The 16,020-nt window shown below is 37.2% G+C and overlaps 1 protein-coding gene across 2 annotated transcripts in view; it reads right to left on the bottom strand.

Moving 5' to 3' along the window:
• Nucleotides 1-16,020, bottom strand: part of TSHR (thyroid stimulating hormone receptor) — a 71,375-nt gene that overhangs the window by 34,255 nt on the left and 21,100 nt on the right. The window contains exons 2-3 of one of the 2 annotated variants that reach the window (XM_009670487.2): nucleotides 12,621-12,692; nucleotides 6,947-7,021 (exon numbers count right to left, since the gene is read on the bottom strand). In XM_009670487.2, coding sequence (XP_009668782.2) covers nucleotides 6,947-7,021; nucleotides 12,621-12,692 — 147 coding nt within the window. The remainder of the gene's footprint in view (nucleotides 1-6,946; nucleotides 7,022-12,620; nucleotides 12,693-16,020) is intronic. The other variant, XM_068946716.1, reaches the window with a different exon arrangement.

Raw genomic sequence — 16,020 nt, 5'->3', positions numbered from 1 at the left:
TGGATGAGGGTATTGTAAGTAAGAATTCAAAGCCTGCACATGGTACTAAAATTGGAAGTACAGAATAATGCAATGAGGTTCAATCAGATTTTGGTTAAGTAACTGGGCCAAGAGAGGGCAGGTGCAGTTTGACAAAGGCAAATGAAAAACTAATTAATCTGGGAATAAAAGATTTAAAACTGCCAGATGAGACAGCACAGTACTCAGAGAAAAGCTTAAGGAATGTGAGTGAGGAAATCAATAGATGCACTGAACAATGGAGTTTTTTCCCTTGCGGTTCCATTTGCTTGAATTGGCAGTGATGGGATTAGGAAAGACGTATGCTTTAATATATAACGCAATTATATATTTCCATTTCATTCTACGCTTTGTATTACAGGGGTCTCTTGAAGCCCAAAAGGAGAAAGGGGCCCATTGTGGCAGGTACTACATAAATCAGCAGAAGACAATCCGTCCCCTAAAAGTCTCCGGTCAAATAGATGAGGAAGAGAAGGAAAGAGGTGTAAAAAGGTAAATGGCAATTCAACCAAAGTGTTATGTTATGTTTAAGGAAAAGTCAGGAAAAGAATCCAATTTTCCTTACTCCTAGTCCAGTCAAATGCACTTCTTGCACTTGACTGGCCAAAATATTGGCCTCACCTTTCACATGTATGAGAGAAAGATCCTCAAATTCAGTTCCATCCATGAACTGTGCCACTGTTGGACACTATGGACATCACGAATCTCACAGTAATAGAAGGAATCTTCCCTAAAAACACAGATTTAAAGGACAACTATAGGTCCATCAATACTGTAGCTTATGAAGGAAGCTCAAAAGGAGGAAAGATTTTTCAGTAGTTCTTATCAGTTACAGGACAGCAATACACAAACTAGCTTTTATAATTTATTTTCTAATAATCACTTTACAAGTAGCACATGCAGGAGTGTCTAAATGTTAGATGACAGTGATTTCCAAATTGTCATCAAAAGACTGCTGTGGTTTAAGGATTACTTCTAAAGGATCCAAGAAACTAAGAAAAGCAAGCTGATTATTAGGAGATTCATTAGACTGGGTTTTCACTTTTAAAAATAAGTTTTTCTAAATTGGTGAATTGAAAAGATTGAAACCCACTGATTGGGAAATAAAGGTTCTTTTGAAAAGTAACTCTGGGAAAAATATTAGTGTTTTTAGCTGCCTAAAACTGCGGACACAGCCAAATGGTACACTTAAAAATGTCTAGCAGGCTAGTTCTCAGGCATCTAAATGCTTAAGAGTTGATTCTAAATGATTTCTGAAATGGAACTTTCACACACTACAAATATAACTTAATCTTAGCATTTAGTGTTTAAATTCTGCATTCAATAGCACTGTGACAAGTCTGAGTACTTCTGAGAAGAGAGTGCTTTGGAGAGTAAAAAAAATCCTAAAAACTGTAATAGGCTTCCTTTTGACCATTTAGGCAGACAAGCCAAAGAAACACTGAAGAAATATTTCCCTTTGCAAGCCTACCTGAAATTGCTTGGAGATGCTAATAAGAAAGAAGGATGCTTCCTTCTGCTCCCCACAGGGTAACTGAATTATTTCTGGAACATTTTCAAAATTTACTAAATATGCAGCATCTGCTTTATTTACTTTTTTAAGTACCTAAGACCATTAAGAATTAGCTTATGTGTGCTTTAAAGACAATCAATGTTTAAAATTTTATTTCTGTCACCCAGGCTGGTAAGTGAAAATGTAATAGGCTCACAATCAAACTGACATCTTACTATCCTATCCATGAATAGCACCTCTGTTTTGCCTTTTGAAAAATTGCTTTTAAAACTTTAAGTTGTGAAGAACAAACGTGCAGAGAAGAACAAACATCACTTGACAATATACTTAAAGTCCTATGTTACGGACTTCCAAGTGTATAAACCACATTCAGTGACAAAGACATAAATACTTAATTCCAAGTAAAACTGAGTCTGAAAGGGAAACTAATAATAACAATTGCTCAAATATTACTCTGATGAGTGAGCCATACATTTGCCTAATAAACTCTAGAAAGGTTTATGACCTACTTCATATTTTATATGAATTTAGTAACATCCAGAAAAGGAAAAACGACCACATATTTAGGTGAATTCTAAAATTCATTTACTAGACAAGTCTTTAATACCTACCTTGCAATATTGACACACCTTTGATATTACACTCTTGCAGAATATGCTCTTGCAAATCTGGCTTCAGAGTCCCAATTTAACCATGTTATGCTGATACACTTATGCATACTAAGCATATCTGTGTCAGCTGTTCTGAAATGTTTTTCAGCCCTTTTCTTTTCTGGTAATAACTTGGGATCCCTCTCTACCTTCTTGAATTTACTTTGTGTACAGCTTGCCTGGGCCCTCATTTGTATATACACTTCCACATTTTACTCTCCCCCTGCAATTGCACTAAATGCAGCTATCCATATTATTTTGCTCCACGGGCACCTGCCAAGCCTTTGCATCTCTAGTGCCGGAAAACTGGCTCTGGCTCAAGCCACGTTAACACCAGCCTCCAAACTTTCAGTTTTCAGCAACGCCCTTCCCCAGTGCCCTGAAATGCACCGCAGGCATATAGCGGTCCCCTGAGATCCCTTTCACTCAGGTCCTAGGAAGGCCGACTCTGACCTCTTCACTCTCCCTCTCCAGTCGCTTCTCAAACCACCTCTCCTTTTTTGCAGCCTGGTATCCCACAGCTGGCTCCAGGAGGTGTCCGAGGGAAGAGCAGGGTGGCCCTGGCCAGGCAGCCGGTGGAGCTACCCCAGCACAGCCCTCCAACTCAGCGTAGCTCACTGCAAGGGGCACGCAGGCCCCATCAGCTCTCCAAACAACATCGCATATATGAGAGCAAGCCTCTTGAACAATAACTTCTGGCCCTGTTCCCATGCACTCAAAGGGCTTTTCAGATGGCTGTTACAGAGGAGAGAGCTTTTGGAGCAAGGAGGAGAAGCGAGTTAGGAGAAACGAGGGAGACATTGGAGGAGAACGAGCAGAGACACAGGGAAGGGGGAAAAAAGAGTGAATTTTTCTGGGGTTCCTTGCATAGGAATGCTTTTCGGAGAAACAATGACCTGCTTACAAAACATTTTTAGTCTAATGCAGCCAAGCTGCAGCTCTGCTAGAAAGATAACTAGTAAACACACAGGCAACACAGTGTCTGATTGCCTACCAGACACATTCATGACCGTTTCTAGAAAAAAATAAATACTTAATGCTACTGTATGAGAAAGACTGTCCTGAATTTGTAAACATATGCATTTGACTAATAGACATCATAAAAAGCAGTAACAATAAAAACAAGGAACAAGAAACCATTCTAAAGCCAATTTAACATAAAAATCAATACAAAGTTTTGGCCTCAATTTTCATCTTAATAGAGTGCAAATTTTCCCACTAATTAAAACTGAGATCTGGACCATTAAAATACAACAGGTGATAAATATCCTTAGTTTGCAGAAGTTGCTCAGCATTCAGAGGATTAGGTTCATAAAAATAAGATTTATGCTCAAATAGAGTGCTTATGGGAATAGGGGCAATTTGCGCACATGGAGCTGAGGTCTGGATTTAACACGGCAAGTCCAGACTGAGGTACATTAGCAGAACTGAATAAGCACCCAGAAAATGGAGTGCTGAAGATCAAAACTGAAGCACGCTAACGGGCTTGGCAGATGGGAATGATGACGAACGCAGGATGCCTATTCACAAGACGCTTGACTCAAGCCAAAGCAATTAGTTCTTCCCTTCCACAAACACTACATTTTCTCATAAGAAGTTCTGTAGAAAAATCAATGTTTTTAAAATGAAGCTGTGTGTATAAGTTTAAATAAGGGTAAAAGATTATTTACATAAACTACACTCCATGAAAAGTTCATGAAAAATCGAGCCTGTGAAAACTAAATTCTATGAAATGGCTTCTTTGCAAAACTGTTACAGTAACTTCAACCTCTCTTAACATACCCTATGATAATCTTTATCCAGTATTATTTTAGCAATAATACTCTGAAAATATTATGTAAGTGGAGAACATTAAACAAATGCGTAGCACAACAGATGCATTTATCCCTAAATAATCTTGTTGCTTGGAAAGTAAATCAACCCCAACAACTATTAGTGCTAACAAATTAGAGGAGTTATGAAAGCAATTCAGAAAAATGGTCAAATTTATAAATAGCTTGTTATAGGTTATGTGAAGCTGCCTAATTCTCCACATGTCCGGATGGTCCCCAATTAAATAATGTGTGTGCCTTACCTCCAAACAGATTTAAAAAACATAGTAAGACCTTTTGAGTAGTAGAGAGAGCCCTTCTTCACAGGCTATTTGCAAAGGTGTTGTTTTTGCCTGTAGCTTTTGTGAGTAAAAAGTTGTGGTGTCTTGCTCTGAGTAGCGCTTTTAGTTCTTGCACAGAAAAAAGTATATGTTGTTAGTCTATGTTTCTTTTTTTTGCTGGTGCCCTGTGAGAAATACAAAGGATCCCCTACTACCAGCATCACTGTATGACAAACCAAGAAAACATCTCCCCACGTTGGGCTCCCTGGAGCCCGTGCTGCAGGTGAAGCATGCCTGGGTGCCAGTGAGCTCTGCTAACTCCTGCCAGGCCAGGAGGTTCCCTACGGGAGCAGGCACATCCAGGCCCTGCATCAGACAGAGGAGCAATAATGCGTGTAACCTTGCTGCTGTACTTTGGCCTTGACTTCTTGGGAGAAACGGAGGCGCTATAACACCCAGAGGCATGCAGATGGCAAAGGGTACTGGATGTCCCCCTAGCCAGAAATCCACACATACTTTGTGCATAGTTAGAGACTGGAAGAGGACAAGTGAAAAAGCTTCCAGCTCAGACTTCTCCTACACCCTTTGGGTAGTAAAAACTAGCACAAATTAGGCAATGCTACACAGCACATTACAGGAATGAGTGAAGAAGATAATCCTGGCTTAGACAGCATGCTGGAAGAGCCCCTGTGACATGCCAGAACAGCCCAAGGGTTTGCAGTGCTCCCAAGCGTGTGGAGATGACTAGATCCTCCAAGAGTGCTGGCAAAGGCCTGCCATGCAGGAGTGCATTCAATGCCCTGCCGCTACTCAGCGGGACGCTCTGAACTGAAACATTCGGAAGAAGAGTAGACACGGTTCCTAGAGCAACCTTTGTCCGTCCCAGGAAACACTCCAAACACCATAATGCTGACTAATCACTTAGAATAGTCACACCTTTAAAAATGCAGGGGTCTTCTAGTGAAATGGTTGCATTACATTACCCCTGAAGGAGGTAATTTTTCTGTTATGAATGAGGATCTTGAGGGAGATTTTCCTAGTCCATCCCTCACTTTGAATCTAATACAGAAACAATAAAAAACAGCTATCTAGCCAGCTAGTTCCTTTTTCCTCAGGAAACCTTTAGATTTGCATCATTTAAAACAGGCAGGATAAGGGCACTGCATATTGCATGGAACAACCCTGCAATGAAATTAGATGGCCCAATAGCATTTTATCATCTTGAGTTTCTAAAAAGGCTAACCACAAGTCAAATACCACATGTGGTACATACTGCCAACTACTTTATTCCTTGCTTAGAAAAAGACTGTCAAAAACATTTCATTAAATGTTAGTTTTTGTTAAACAAGAAAAACTAAAGACACAACAACTGGGAAGCAGGAGGAGAGACTATGGGAAAGACAGGCCTGGAAAAACCATCTACAGAAGAAGGAACTGCATTCTAACCAAAGATAAGCAGTTCTTACTCCAAAGCCTTTCTGCGAAACGCTCTTTCAGGCGTTAAACGGGAGTGGTGTGACTGGCCTGAGCGAGGTTTCAGAATCCTGGAATCTCTTTCTAACTCTGTGTGTCAGGTACTCCTAGGAAGGCACTTCCATTTTCCAGCATTAGTTACTCCCTATCTACAATAACAGTAACAATATTGTCTCCTTTATTTTTATGGACCTTTGTGTTTCCACTGTTCAAAGTAAAAGGAAAAAAGTATAGAAAAGGGAGCAATGTTAAGAGATTATCTAGCTCAGTCTCTTTCTCTGAATGAAGGTTAAATAAACCTGTGGAGTTTCTGATTACACAGCCTTAAAGGCTTTCAGTGATAGAGGCAACTTCCCAGGAAAGTAATTCTAGTGTTTACTTATGCCACCCATAAGAAAGCTTTTTCCAGTGTCTAACATGAATCTTCCCTGGTTTAAATTAAGGTTATTATTAGTTTTCCTTTGTCAAACAAAAATGTGAAAAATGGATTAGAGCTTTCACCCCTTACAGCACCCTTTTATGGATTTAAAAGATGTACCTGCCCATGACATATTTTATTTTGGGGTACAGAAATCTTTACTTTCACACTAGGCTTTCTGGACCTCTGAAGACTGACAATGGACTCCCATGGAATCTTTGCAAAAAAAGAAATCTTTTCTGAAACATGCAAAACTGAGCTCTCTATTTCTGTTGAGAATACTTAACACCCAATTATGGATATTTTGTACTTATTCCTGTTAAATTACATCCAATTGTAAAAGACCATTTTCTAGATCTGTCATATTTTGCCATTTTGTTTTGAAAACTAACTCTGCTAACTTTTTGCTCCTTCTGATTTTACTTCTAATGCTATTGCTGTTTTACACCTACCTTCAGTAATTTGACAGAAGTAACTCTTAGTTGTCTGATTATTTAGGCTTGACATCAAGCCAGAGCTAATAATTTAGTCCCACTAATTTTTTTCCTATACTTCTACAGGAGGATACAGAAAAGCAAGGGAACTGAAAAGAAGTAGGGAAAAAAAGCATAAGGAAAAAAAAGAGACTGACTCAACATTATGGAAGAGAAAGGAAAAGAGAAAAGGAATATTTAGCTACAAAAGAGGAAAGAATGACAACTCAAACATCAACAGGTATATTACTCCACACATTCTGAAATGTATTTTCTCACAGTATTCATTTATGTAATCACAGTACTTACATGTGAGTGACTTGACGTAAGCTGTTGAAGGAATGGGCCTCCAGACTCTGAAGTGTTTCATCTATAGAGATGTAGCTAAACACCAGAAAACAGAAAAAGAAATAAGTCAGTGAGCGTGGCAAACCACGGCTAGTGCCCATCATGTCACTTTATCTTTCTTCTCACTCTTTTTCTCATCCACCTACCATGGAACTTTCAATAGGACTTTGATTTGGACTGATGTCTTAGATGCATAGCATACTACAGAATGCAGGTGCATCAAAAAGACACAGCAATGTCTTTTTGCGCGCTATGCAGCAAAAGTGCACTTCCTGATTTCACATTTCAGAATTGTATTTCTTCCCTTTTCCCCGCCTAAGATCACCATGGAGTTCTTTAATGAGATCTAGTCCTCAGTTAAACTGGTATATTTTTCTATGTACAAGAATAAAAAAAGGAAAGAAGGAAACAAAGACAGCCCTCAGGCCATCACTGCCGTAACTGCCACAACTTCACTAGAGAGAAACAAATCACCAGGGCAACTGCTGTTTTTATATTGTTGAGAAAAAAATTATGCTCTAACATGAATTTAGAGAGAAAATTTAGCCATATAGTGACTGTCATAAAGGATATAATGAGCAACGGTGACTCACTAGCAAGATGCAAAACAAAGAGCTTAAGAAATACTTATATTACTTATATTAAGTATATTACTTATACTTATTTATACCTATACTGAGTAGCATTTATACCGCTACAGAGCTACTGAATGAGATGAAAAAATAGCTCTACAGAGTGTCTCCATCTTCATTAGAGATATAATAAGACTAGAACTACTTTGTTAAAAGCTTTGAAATGTGAATAAAGTTGCAATGCAACTAATCAGTGCAGATTTTCAGAGTAATTTTGACTTATTACTACGTGATATACATTACCCAATTCTATCTTTCTAAATACCTCTTAGTTTTAAAAATTGAAAAATGCTGGAATGGCATGTAAAAGATGTATTCCTGTATGTCATTTACTTTTCTTATCATATTTCATATCATATTTCTAATCTATGCCTTTTAAAACAATTGGAATCCCTTGCATATACATTATATTTATTATTAAAATATTTACATATTATCTTTTGATAATGTTGTATTTACTACTCGATCAAAATAAAGTAAAAAAATTGACATACAAGGTACAAGATAAAATTTTTTTTAATCTCATAATATTCCTCTCAGAATGAATGTTACATGATCACTTACCTACAAAAGAAACGTTAAAGGGTTTTTTTTAATTCCTTGTTTATATCACAGTTACTGACTGAGTTTTTAATATTTTGCATGGTTGCACATATCCTGGGTAACTTAACCGTAATTTTAAATAGGTTGAAGTGCACTAAACACAAAATTAAATTGTCTAGAGGCGATTTAAAAGTCAAATTGAGATATCAGAATTGAATGAAGTATAATAAATAGAATATTTATCATATTATATATATATATATATATATATATATACACATATATAAAATACGCCTTTTCTCCCCTTTAAACAGTAGACATATAATTAGACATTAACTTAAATAATGTCTGATATTTCACATCAGTTCTAATATGGGTTGTGTTCTATAAACAAAACAGAAAAGATTTTTAACGTTACTTCAATGTTTTCCAGACATAGTATTAATAGTAACAATAGTATATAGTAAATAAAATATGAGCTTTTAACCTAATAGGTTAAGTAAAAGGTTTTAATGCAATAGCTTATAAATCAGTTTGAGGAGTTTTCTATAGAAATTCTCCAGAAGATTTCTTTCAATGGCATAGCTTATTTAAATAATACTTAAAATGTTTTAACAAATAAGAAGCAATACTTTGTGTCCAGGGTGTGCTTTAACAACCAGCAGACAACTAATACCACTATCTGTTCTCAGGGAGTTTAGGTCCTCTCCATACTAGAACTAACATGTTACATGTTACCTGTAGTAATTTTAACCCTTCTAACATGAGGTGTAGATGTACTTTTTATTGATTATTTTAGAGACGTATCCAACAGAGTTTGCATAGTTATGGGAAAGCAGGTTATAAACAAGTAGAGACTGTATGACCAGCAGATTCTCTTTCCACAGTAATATTCCTTTAAGAAAGCTATTCTTTTCTCACAAAAGGAAGGAAAAATGTAAAAGAGGGATAGAGGAAGTATTTCCAGTCCATACCTCTGTGACTGAGTATTGTTTGTGTAAGACCATTTAATTGTGATTTCCTCTAAGCAGTAAATGTTTACTTCTCACAAAACTGGAGTTCCAGTCTTAACAGAAAAATTAACTATTCAATTTTACCAGACCCTACATTTTAACATATCTAAAAGATTATATCAAGGTTATATCAATGACACATTAAAAAAAAATCTGTTCTATGTAGTGAACAGCTATGTGTGCATCAGCTTGACAGAAAATGAAAACCAGAAAATGAACAGACATCATATACTCATGCCAAGCAGGCAGGGCTAGGAACTAGGGGGCACCTTTTTTGTGCCCGGGGATCAAAATCGGCCAACTGACATCAGGCAGGCACAGTGCCATTTTCTCACATAGGAGATGAGGCAGAAAAGCAGCGTACTGTAGTTCCTCCCTGCTTTCTCTAACCCCCCAGCCACCCTTCAGACCACTCGTCATGCCACGTTTTTTAAAAAACTGTATTCCATTTAAAAATACTGTATGTTCAGCCTGTACTAAATCAGCAGGGGATGCAAATACCAAAGAAAGCCCTTCTACTAAGATTTAATGTATTTTCAACTCCAAGGCTGTAAAATAGAATTTTCTGTTGCATCTGAATACTTTATAAAACATTTTTTCAATGGTCTTATCGTAAAAACGAAGCATATGCATTTCTGACAGGAATTAACTTTGCACTTGAGCATTTCACTGAATTGCTTTTTGTTTCATTCCTGTGACAAAGCAGCAAAGAAAACAATCCCTATTTCTGGCTAGCAAGAGTACATAGATATATATTAATTTAAGAGAAATAGTAGCTCTAAAAATTTTATTTAAACAAGGTTCGTAAAGAGGCCAACTAAATTTTCTATTCAGTACAGATAAGAAAAAGTTTAATTTGTGGAAATGATATAGTAAGAACTTTATAGTGAAATAAAACTCTATATCTGGGACAGTAAGCAAGCTCTTTGTTATCCTATTAAAACTTCAGAACATTTTCTAGCTGAGTTTATCAAGCAAGGAATATCTGGTAATTTTCATTATTCATGGAAATTATGAGCTGTGAGTGCAAGATCAGATATATGGTACATTACAGATGCCAAGACACACACATGAGAGCTTTAGTAAAAAATGCAGGTAATGGTTCCTTAACCCTCACTTCATAACAAAAAAGTAGGAATTGGTGATTTGTAACAGTAGTCATGCTATGAGAAAAATCCAGAAGGGCATTGACATTGTGCAAATTTAAGCCCCTAATTATTTTTCACAGGCTTTTTAAAATAAACAACAAAAAGAGAAATGTGGTAATCCAGAAAGCATTTCACCCCAGAAGTCCAACACAGATCCCTTCTAGAGGAATATCTTTGATTCTCAGCCAAAAGGAGAAAACAGAGAGCTATGTTAGCTGCATGCAGATAGGCAATGTGAACACCCCTTCCTTCCAAGACATGTCTGCACCATTTGGTTGCTATGAAAGAACAGGAATGTTTGGTGAAACAGGTCCATTCGCAGCAGAGAAAGAGTAATGCTACCACTTCAGGTCATGATTTTAGGTAGGTCACTGCCGAATTTAATTGTATATATGCTAGTTTGCTACCCATAAAAGTGGCGTAGGAGGAAGGTAAAACTCCACATTCAGATCGTGTCTTTGAAGAATAATTTGGAGAAAATAATTGACTTTTTTTTGCCCAAGTAGCCTTGAAATCATGAGCCAAATAAATAAACTAACATGTATGCCTATTCATGTCATTTAAGGCTGCAAGGGCTTTGTAATTTTTGACTTTCCTCTTCTGTAAACTGATTAAACCATGCAAAAGAGTGGTTATATGTTGCTTTATTACTACTAAACAACATACATAGCCGAAAGATTATCAGTGACTCATAAAGCCCATGGAGACTAGGTGGCTGAGTATCCCTAGCTTACTAGATCATTAAGTGATCTAAAGACAAGGCTGTATGAATAGCACTTCCTTACCTCCAGTGCCATGAAGATTAGAAATATTCGGTTTAAGAGCCTTTTGGGCCACTGGAATTTTTTGGAGGTTAGGCATTTCTGGAGAAAAGTTTACTGAGTTCTTCAAATGAACACTTATGCTTTTACAAATTCAGAAATATTATTATATGAGAATTTTGCAAACTGAAAGGCATCTAAGAAATAGGTGATATGTCAGTAAAAGCCAAAGAAGATTTTACATCCTTTTAAATTTAAGAAAACTATGCGTTGTACAAAAGTTATCTGGTTGGTATCTGATACTGTAAGTCACATAAGGGATACTTAGAAAAAAAAAAACAAGCCATCTATCTGATGAAAGTGAGATAGTAGATTAGGCTGCAGATATTCAAGAACAATTACTTATAAGGATTTCAGAAAGTCAATACTTCAGTGCAACTAGCTGCAACTATAAAATATTATAATTAAGCAGACCTCCAGGTCACCTCAAAGTCCCATTTTATGAATTCTTAAATGTTAATCCATCTCAACCATCTAGCCAAGGCTCAGCTGGAGTTGAGACTCGCAAAGGATGTCAAGGACAACAAATGCTTCTACTACTACACTAGTAATAAAAAACTGAATAAGGAAAATGAGTGCCTGTTGCTGAACGATTGATTTAGTTAACAGTGGACACAGATATGGCAACAGACTAGGCAACCTGACCTGACCCTGAACAACCTGGTCAGATGTCATAGTTGACCCGACTTTGAACAGGTGGTTGGACTGGAGGCCTCTCCGAATTATAATATTCTGTAATTCTAGGGAGGGAACTGAGAGATGGCAGAGAAGTTGCCTAGGTCAATTAGCCATGAGCAAGATGCTAGATTATGTGCCAGCTATCAAGAAGAAGAAATAGACTTTGGACAACTTTGGCTCAGGACTGCTGACATCAATGACCAATACAGTGCATGAACAGGTAGCCATTTGCAATGGGAAAAAAGCTGATATGAGGCTAATATGTAGATGCTGCTCACTGTACATTTGGGTATTAGTGTATCTGTGCACGTGTTTACATATGGAAGTGACTGATAAGTCCATGTGGCACCCCACAAATATTAATGCTTTTGTGAAAGTCCATTCATATTGTAGAAACGCTACAGAATTTCCAACCAATATGAATTACAAGTCATTATGGTAGCTGGAAACAAAATTTTAGTTTGGACCAGCAATATAATATGTGAGTTATTTTGAAGGAAACCATTTCTTGCATTTTGTGAACTGCAAAGAAAAAATCTTGTTGACTCATTTATCATATGTATTTCAATAAAAGTATGCTCTTATCCATGCTTAATATACCTTCCTGTAGCCAGATCAGACTATAAGCAATGGGAAGATTAGTTGCAATTCTGAAATGTAAATAGCGAGCTAGCAATGGTGCAAGAATTTTTTAGGCTCATAAGATTTTATATACAAAGAGAGGAATTTGGAGAAGAAGGGAAAGAAAGATGATTTTTAATAAAAGAGCTAAAATTAATAATGTCAGAAACAGAACTTACATCCTAGAGATATTGGGGAGATTGGAAAAAGCTTCGCTTGGAATTGTTCTTAGATGAGTCTCCATAAATCTCCTATAGAAATAAAAGGTTGGCTGTTAGAGGATTTGGTAAGTACAGTTTAACATTAAAAAATCCTACACAACTCCAGCTCTGCTCCAAAATTCCTGTTCCTGTCTTCCTTTTTCACAAGGTTTCCATCTTTGCCTTATCTCTATTCCTATTTCATTATTTGGTTTGGCTTGGTTGGTTGGCTCCCTCATTCTGCAATAGAAGCTTCTGAATTGTCTTTCCTAGGAATTCGGCATTCAGTGGCAATTAAACCTAAATCTACCCAAATTCCAGAGCACTACCAGCAAACATTTAAAAGTCAACTTTACTTTTACTCGTTGAAGTAAGTGAAGTATTAAATGAGTAATCATTCTTGTAACCATTTTGAGCTCTCAAAAACACGTGTCATACCTGCTTCCAGCCAAGAAGAAGAATAAAAAAAAGGTAGGCCATCAGCAGATGCATGTCACTGCCGCCACCACGTTAAAAAAAGCAGTGCTTTGTCTCTGCTTATCGTAGAGGCAATATCACCATAATCACAAAAACCTACTCAGGGCAAAAGCCTCTCTAATTCGGAAACAATAATATAATTCTAACAGTTTCCTTTATGTGCTACATACAGCCTGATGCCAAGCATAGCACACTGCTGAAAGCATACTGTAACCTAAAGAAGAAAAACAGAAATAGCATAAATCAGGATTTTGACCACCTGTGGCTTCTGCAAAGAGCTGATAGCACTTTTTCTGATTAAAAAAAGGTTAAAATTCAGGTATACCAGCCAAAATTCTGTTAGAGCAATTGTGTTCTACCTCCATAAAATGATCCATATACTCTGTAATAAACACAGCATTCTTCTTCCCTCGTTCTTCTTCCCAGTGTACATTCTTATTTTTTAGCTTAAGTCAGTTAAAGCTGCAGTTCAGGAAAGAACAGAATAATGTGTCTTACCCCATCTGCAGGAAGATTTAGAAAAGCAGGCACTATTTAAGAGAGATACTTATCAACAGCCAGTTTCTTCACAGAATGGATTGCTAGCACACTGACTCCTCCAAAAACGTACAAAGTGCTTTGGAGAATTAGCCTATTATGTCTGTTAGACTTACAGTGACAACCTAGCATTGCTGGACGAGGTAATTTTTGGTTTTCCGGTACATCTGAGTATACACTTACTTAATATATAATCAATGAACAGTCTGAAGAATAATCAAGAGCAAATGATAACCTTTTCCCTTAGCTGCTGTTTAAGAACAACTTAATATCAAGAAAAGAACACATTAGGATCACTAAGTTGAATAATATTCTCTATTCCGTAATGTGAAATATCTGATTATAATATTTGTTTTAGACAGAAGACAAAATATTATTATCTTAAGAGTTATCAAACTCCTGGAACTTGCATATTAGAAATAAAAATATCTCTAAAAGTTTTTAAAACTTCCAAACTGAAGTATCAATATAGATTAAGAGAATGCACACTTGCACCATCACAGGGAAAGGCTACTGTCTACTTCCAAAGTATTCCTCCCCCTACTCCATACACTTGTTAAAAGAATAAACAAGAAGAACCTAGAGACTTGTGTTTATCCAGTATTGGGCCGATATTTCTCTTTCTGACTGCAGTACACCCTGGTGTCACCAAACTCCCAACCAGGGGGAGGCTGCTTGGTTCAGAAGCCTCCTAGCCTACTCCCTGGACCCCATACCACCTTGACATCCATATCAGTACTCTCCCATCCTTTTCACTCCTCCACTTTATAATATTGCTTTCTTCTGTCATCATAGTCCTAGACTAAATGTTTGTAAAAAATATCTACTTTGTTAGTCCAACACGGCCTTCTGATCTTGATTGTGTTTCAACATCTGTCTGCATTTCCAGGCCTTTTAGGAAGTTAAGGATAACGACCGAGGAAGTGCTGGTATCAGACGGACTTTAACAAGTCTTAAAGGAGAACCGAGTGAATGATTTACAGCATATAGCTGTTTAAATAGAAAAAAACTGCCAGAAGCTTGTCTGCATCACTATAGCTCTGTCCTGTTGTGGAGCCAGTCTGTGGGATCCAATTAGACCAAAATACGAAACAGTGCAAATCCAGTTGCTGTTCCTCTTTAATCTCAGTCATTCAGAAAGGTGCCTCAAGACTTCTCCCTGAGATTGTTAGCAGAGTTCAGACGCCAAGAAAAATACAGGTTATGCCAGTTCAGATTATCCAAGGTCACTTTTAACCTGTTTTACACTACTCTAGTCCTCTGCTAACATACAAAATGCTGATTCACGATGGCCATAGTTACTTCTCACAGCCAGTTATCATAGAAACTTGCACTTAACCTACTACTTACCCATGAATCCATGTTACAGGAAAAGCAAGAATTTAAGCACTACCCTAAGTCTTCTGTTGACCTTCTACTTTTATGGCAACCGTTCAGCCCTCTCCATCTACGGCTGATAATGAACCGAGTCAGACACACCATTCATGTGCTACACATGAGCTAACTGAGCTCACATTAGTCTTCTGTTGACATACCTCAAATTTACACACCCATCAGAAGAGCAAAATTCTGGATAACATTTATGAAGTAAATAACAATTTTTTGCTAACAAATGACTGTGTTATAAAATGCTTCTGCATTTGTAACTTTCCAGACAAGGCTTCTAATATCCCAAGAATAGACACAATGAAGAAACTTAGCCTTGAAATCTGTATTTTGACTGAACAGACGGTAAATTTATTGGGTTGGCTGGAAGTGGAAGAATAATATTTCCTCCCATCTATCTGCTGGAGCTTAAAGTAGTATCAACTTTCTGCAAATACGACAAAAAAGAACAGGCAGCACTGTATGGCTTTATAAAAGGACTTCTAGAGAGAGGTGAGGCAGTGAATATAGAGAAAAAATCTTAGACAGGCAAAGAAAAGCATTAGCACATTTATTTCATTACAAGAGAACTAACCTAGTTGTGAGATGAACCAGTATCAGAGAAGGGAAACACACTTAGAAGATTCAAATTTAAAAGTCCACAGGTAAGCTCTAAACTGAAGAAAGGCCTGAGATGATCTTAGTTTGGCCTAAAGTGTTGCTTCAGATTCTAAGGAAAGTATGTGAGGGGTTTGAGTGCAAGATGTATTATTACCTATACTGCTAGGTATTCTGGTGCGGCATAGTAAATGATAAAACTATATGAAGGCACAGTGAACTAAGATGGACTGAACTGATTCAACAGCTTCCTACCATCACAGGAGGGACAACTAGTTCTTCCACTCTTCCATTGCTCCCAGCTACGTGGACCCAAGGTTTGGCTTTGCTTTCTCTGAACTCATCTGACCCTTTAATGAACTAATACAACTCATTCATCTAG

Source organism: Struthio camelus, chromosome 5 (genome assembly GCF_040807025.1).
Source record: "Struthio camelus isolate bStrCam1 chromosome 5, bStrCam1.hap1, whole genome shotgun sequence".
NCBI lineage: Eukaryota > Metazoa > Chordata > Aves > Struthioniformes > Struthionidae > Struthio > Struthio camelus.
The sequence above is the reverse complement of the archived record's forward strand: the minus strand, read 5'-3'. Positions and strand labels throughout refer to the sequence as shown.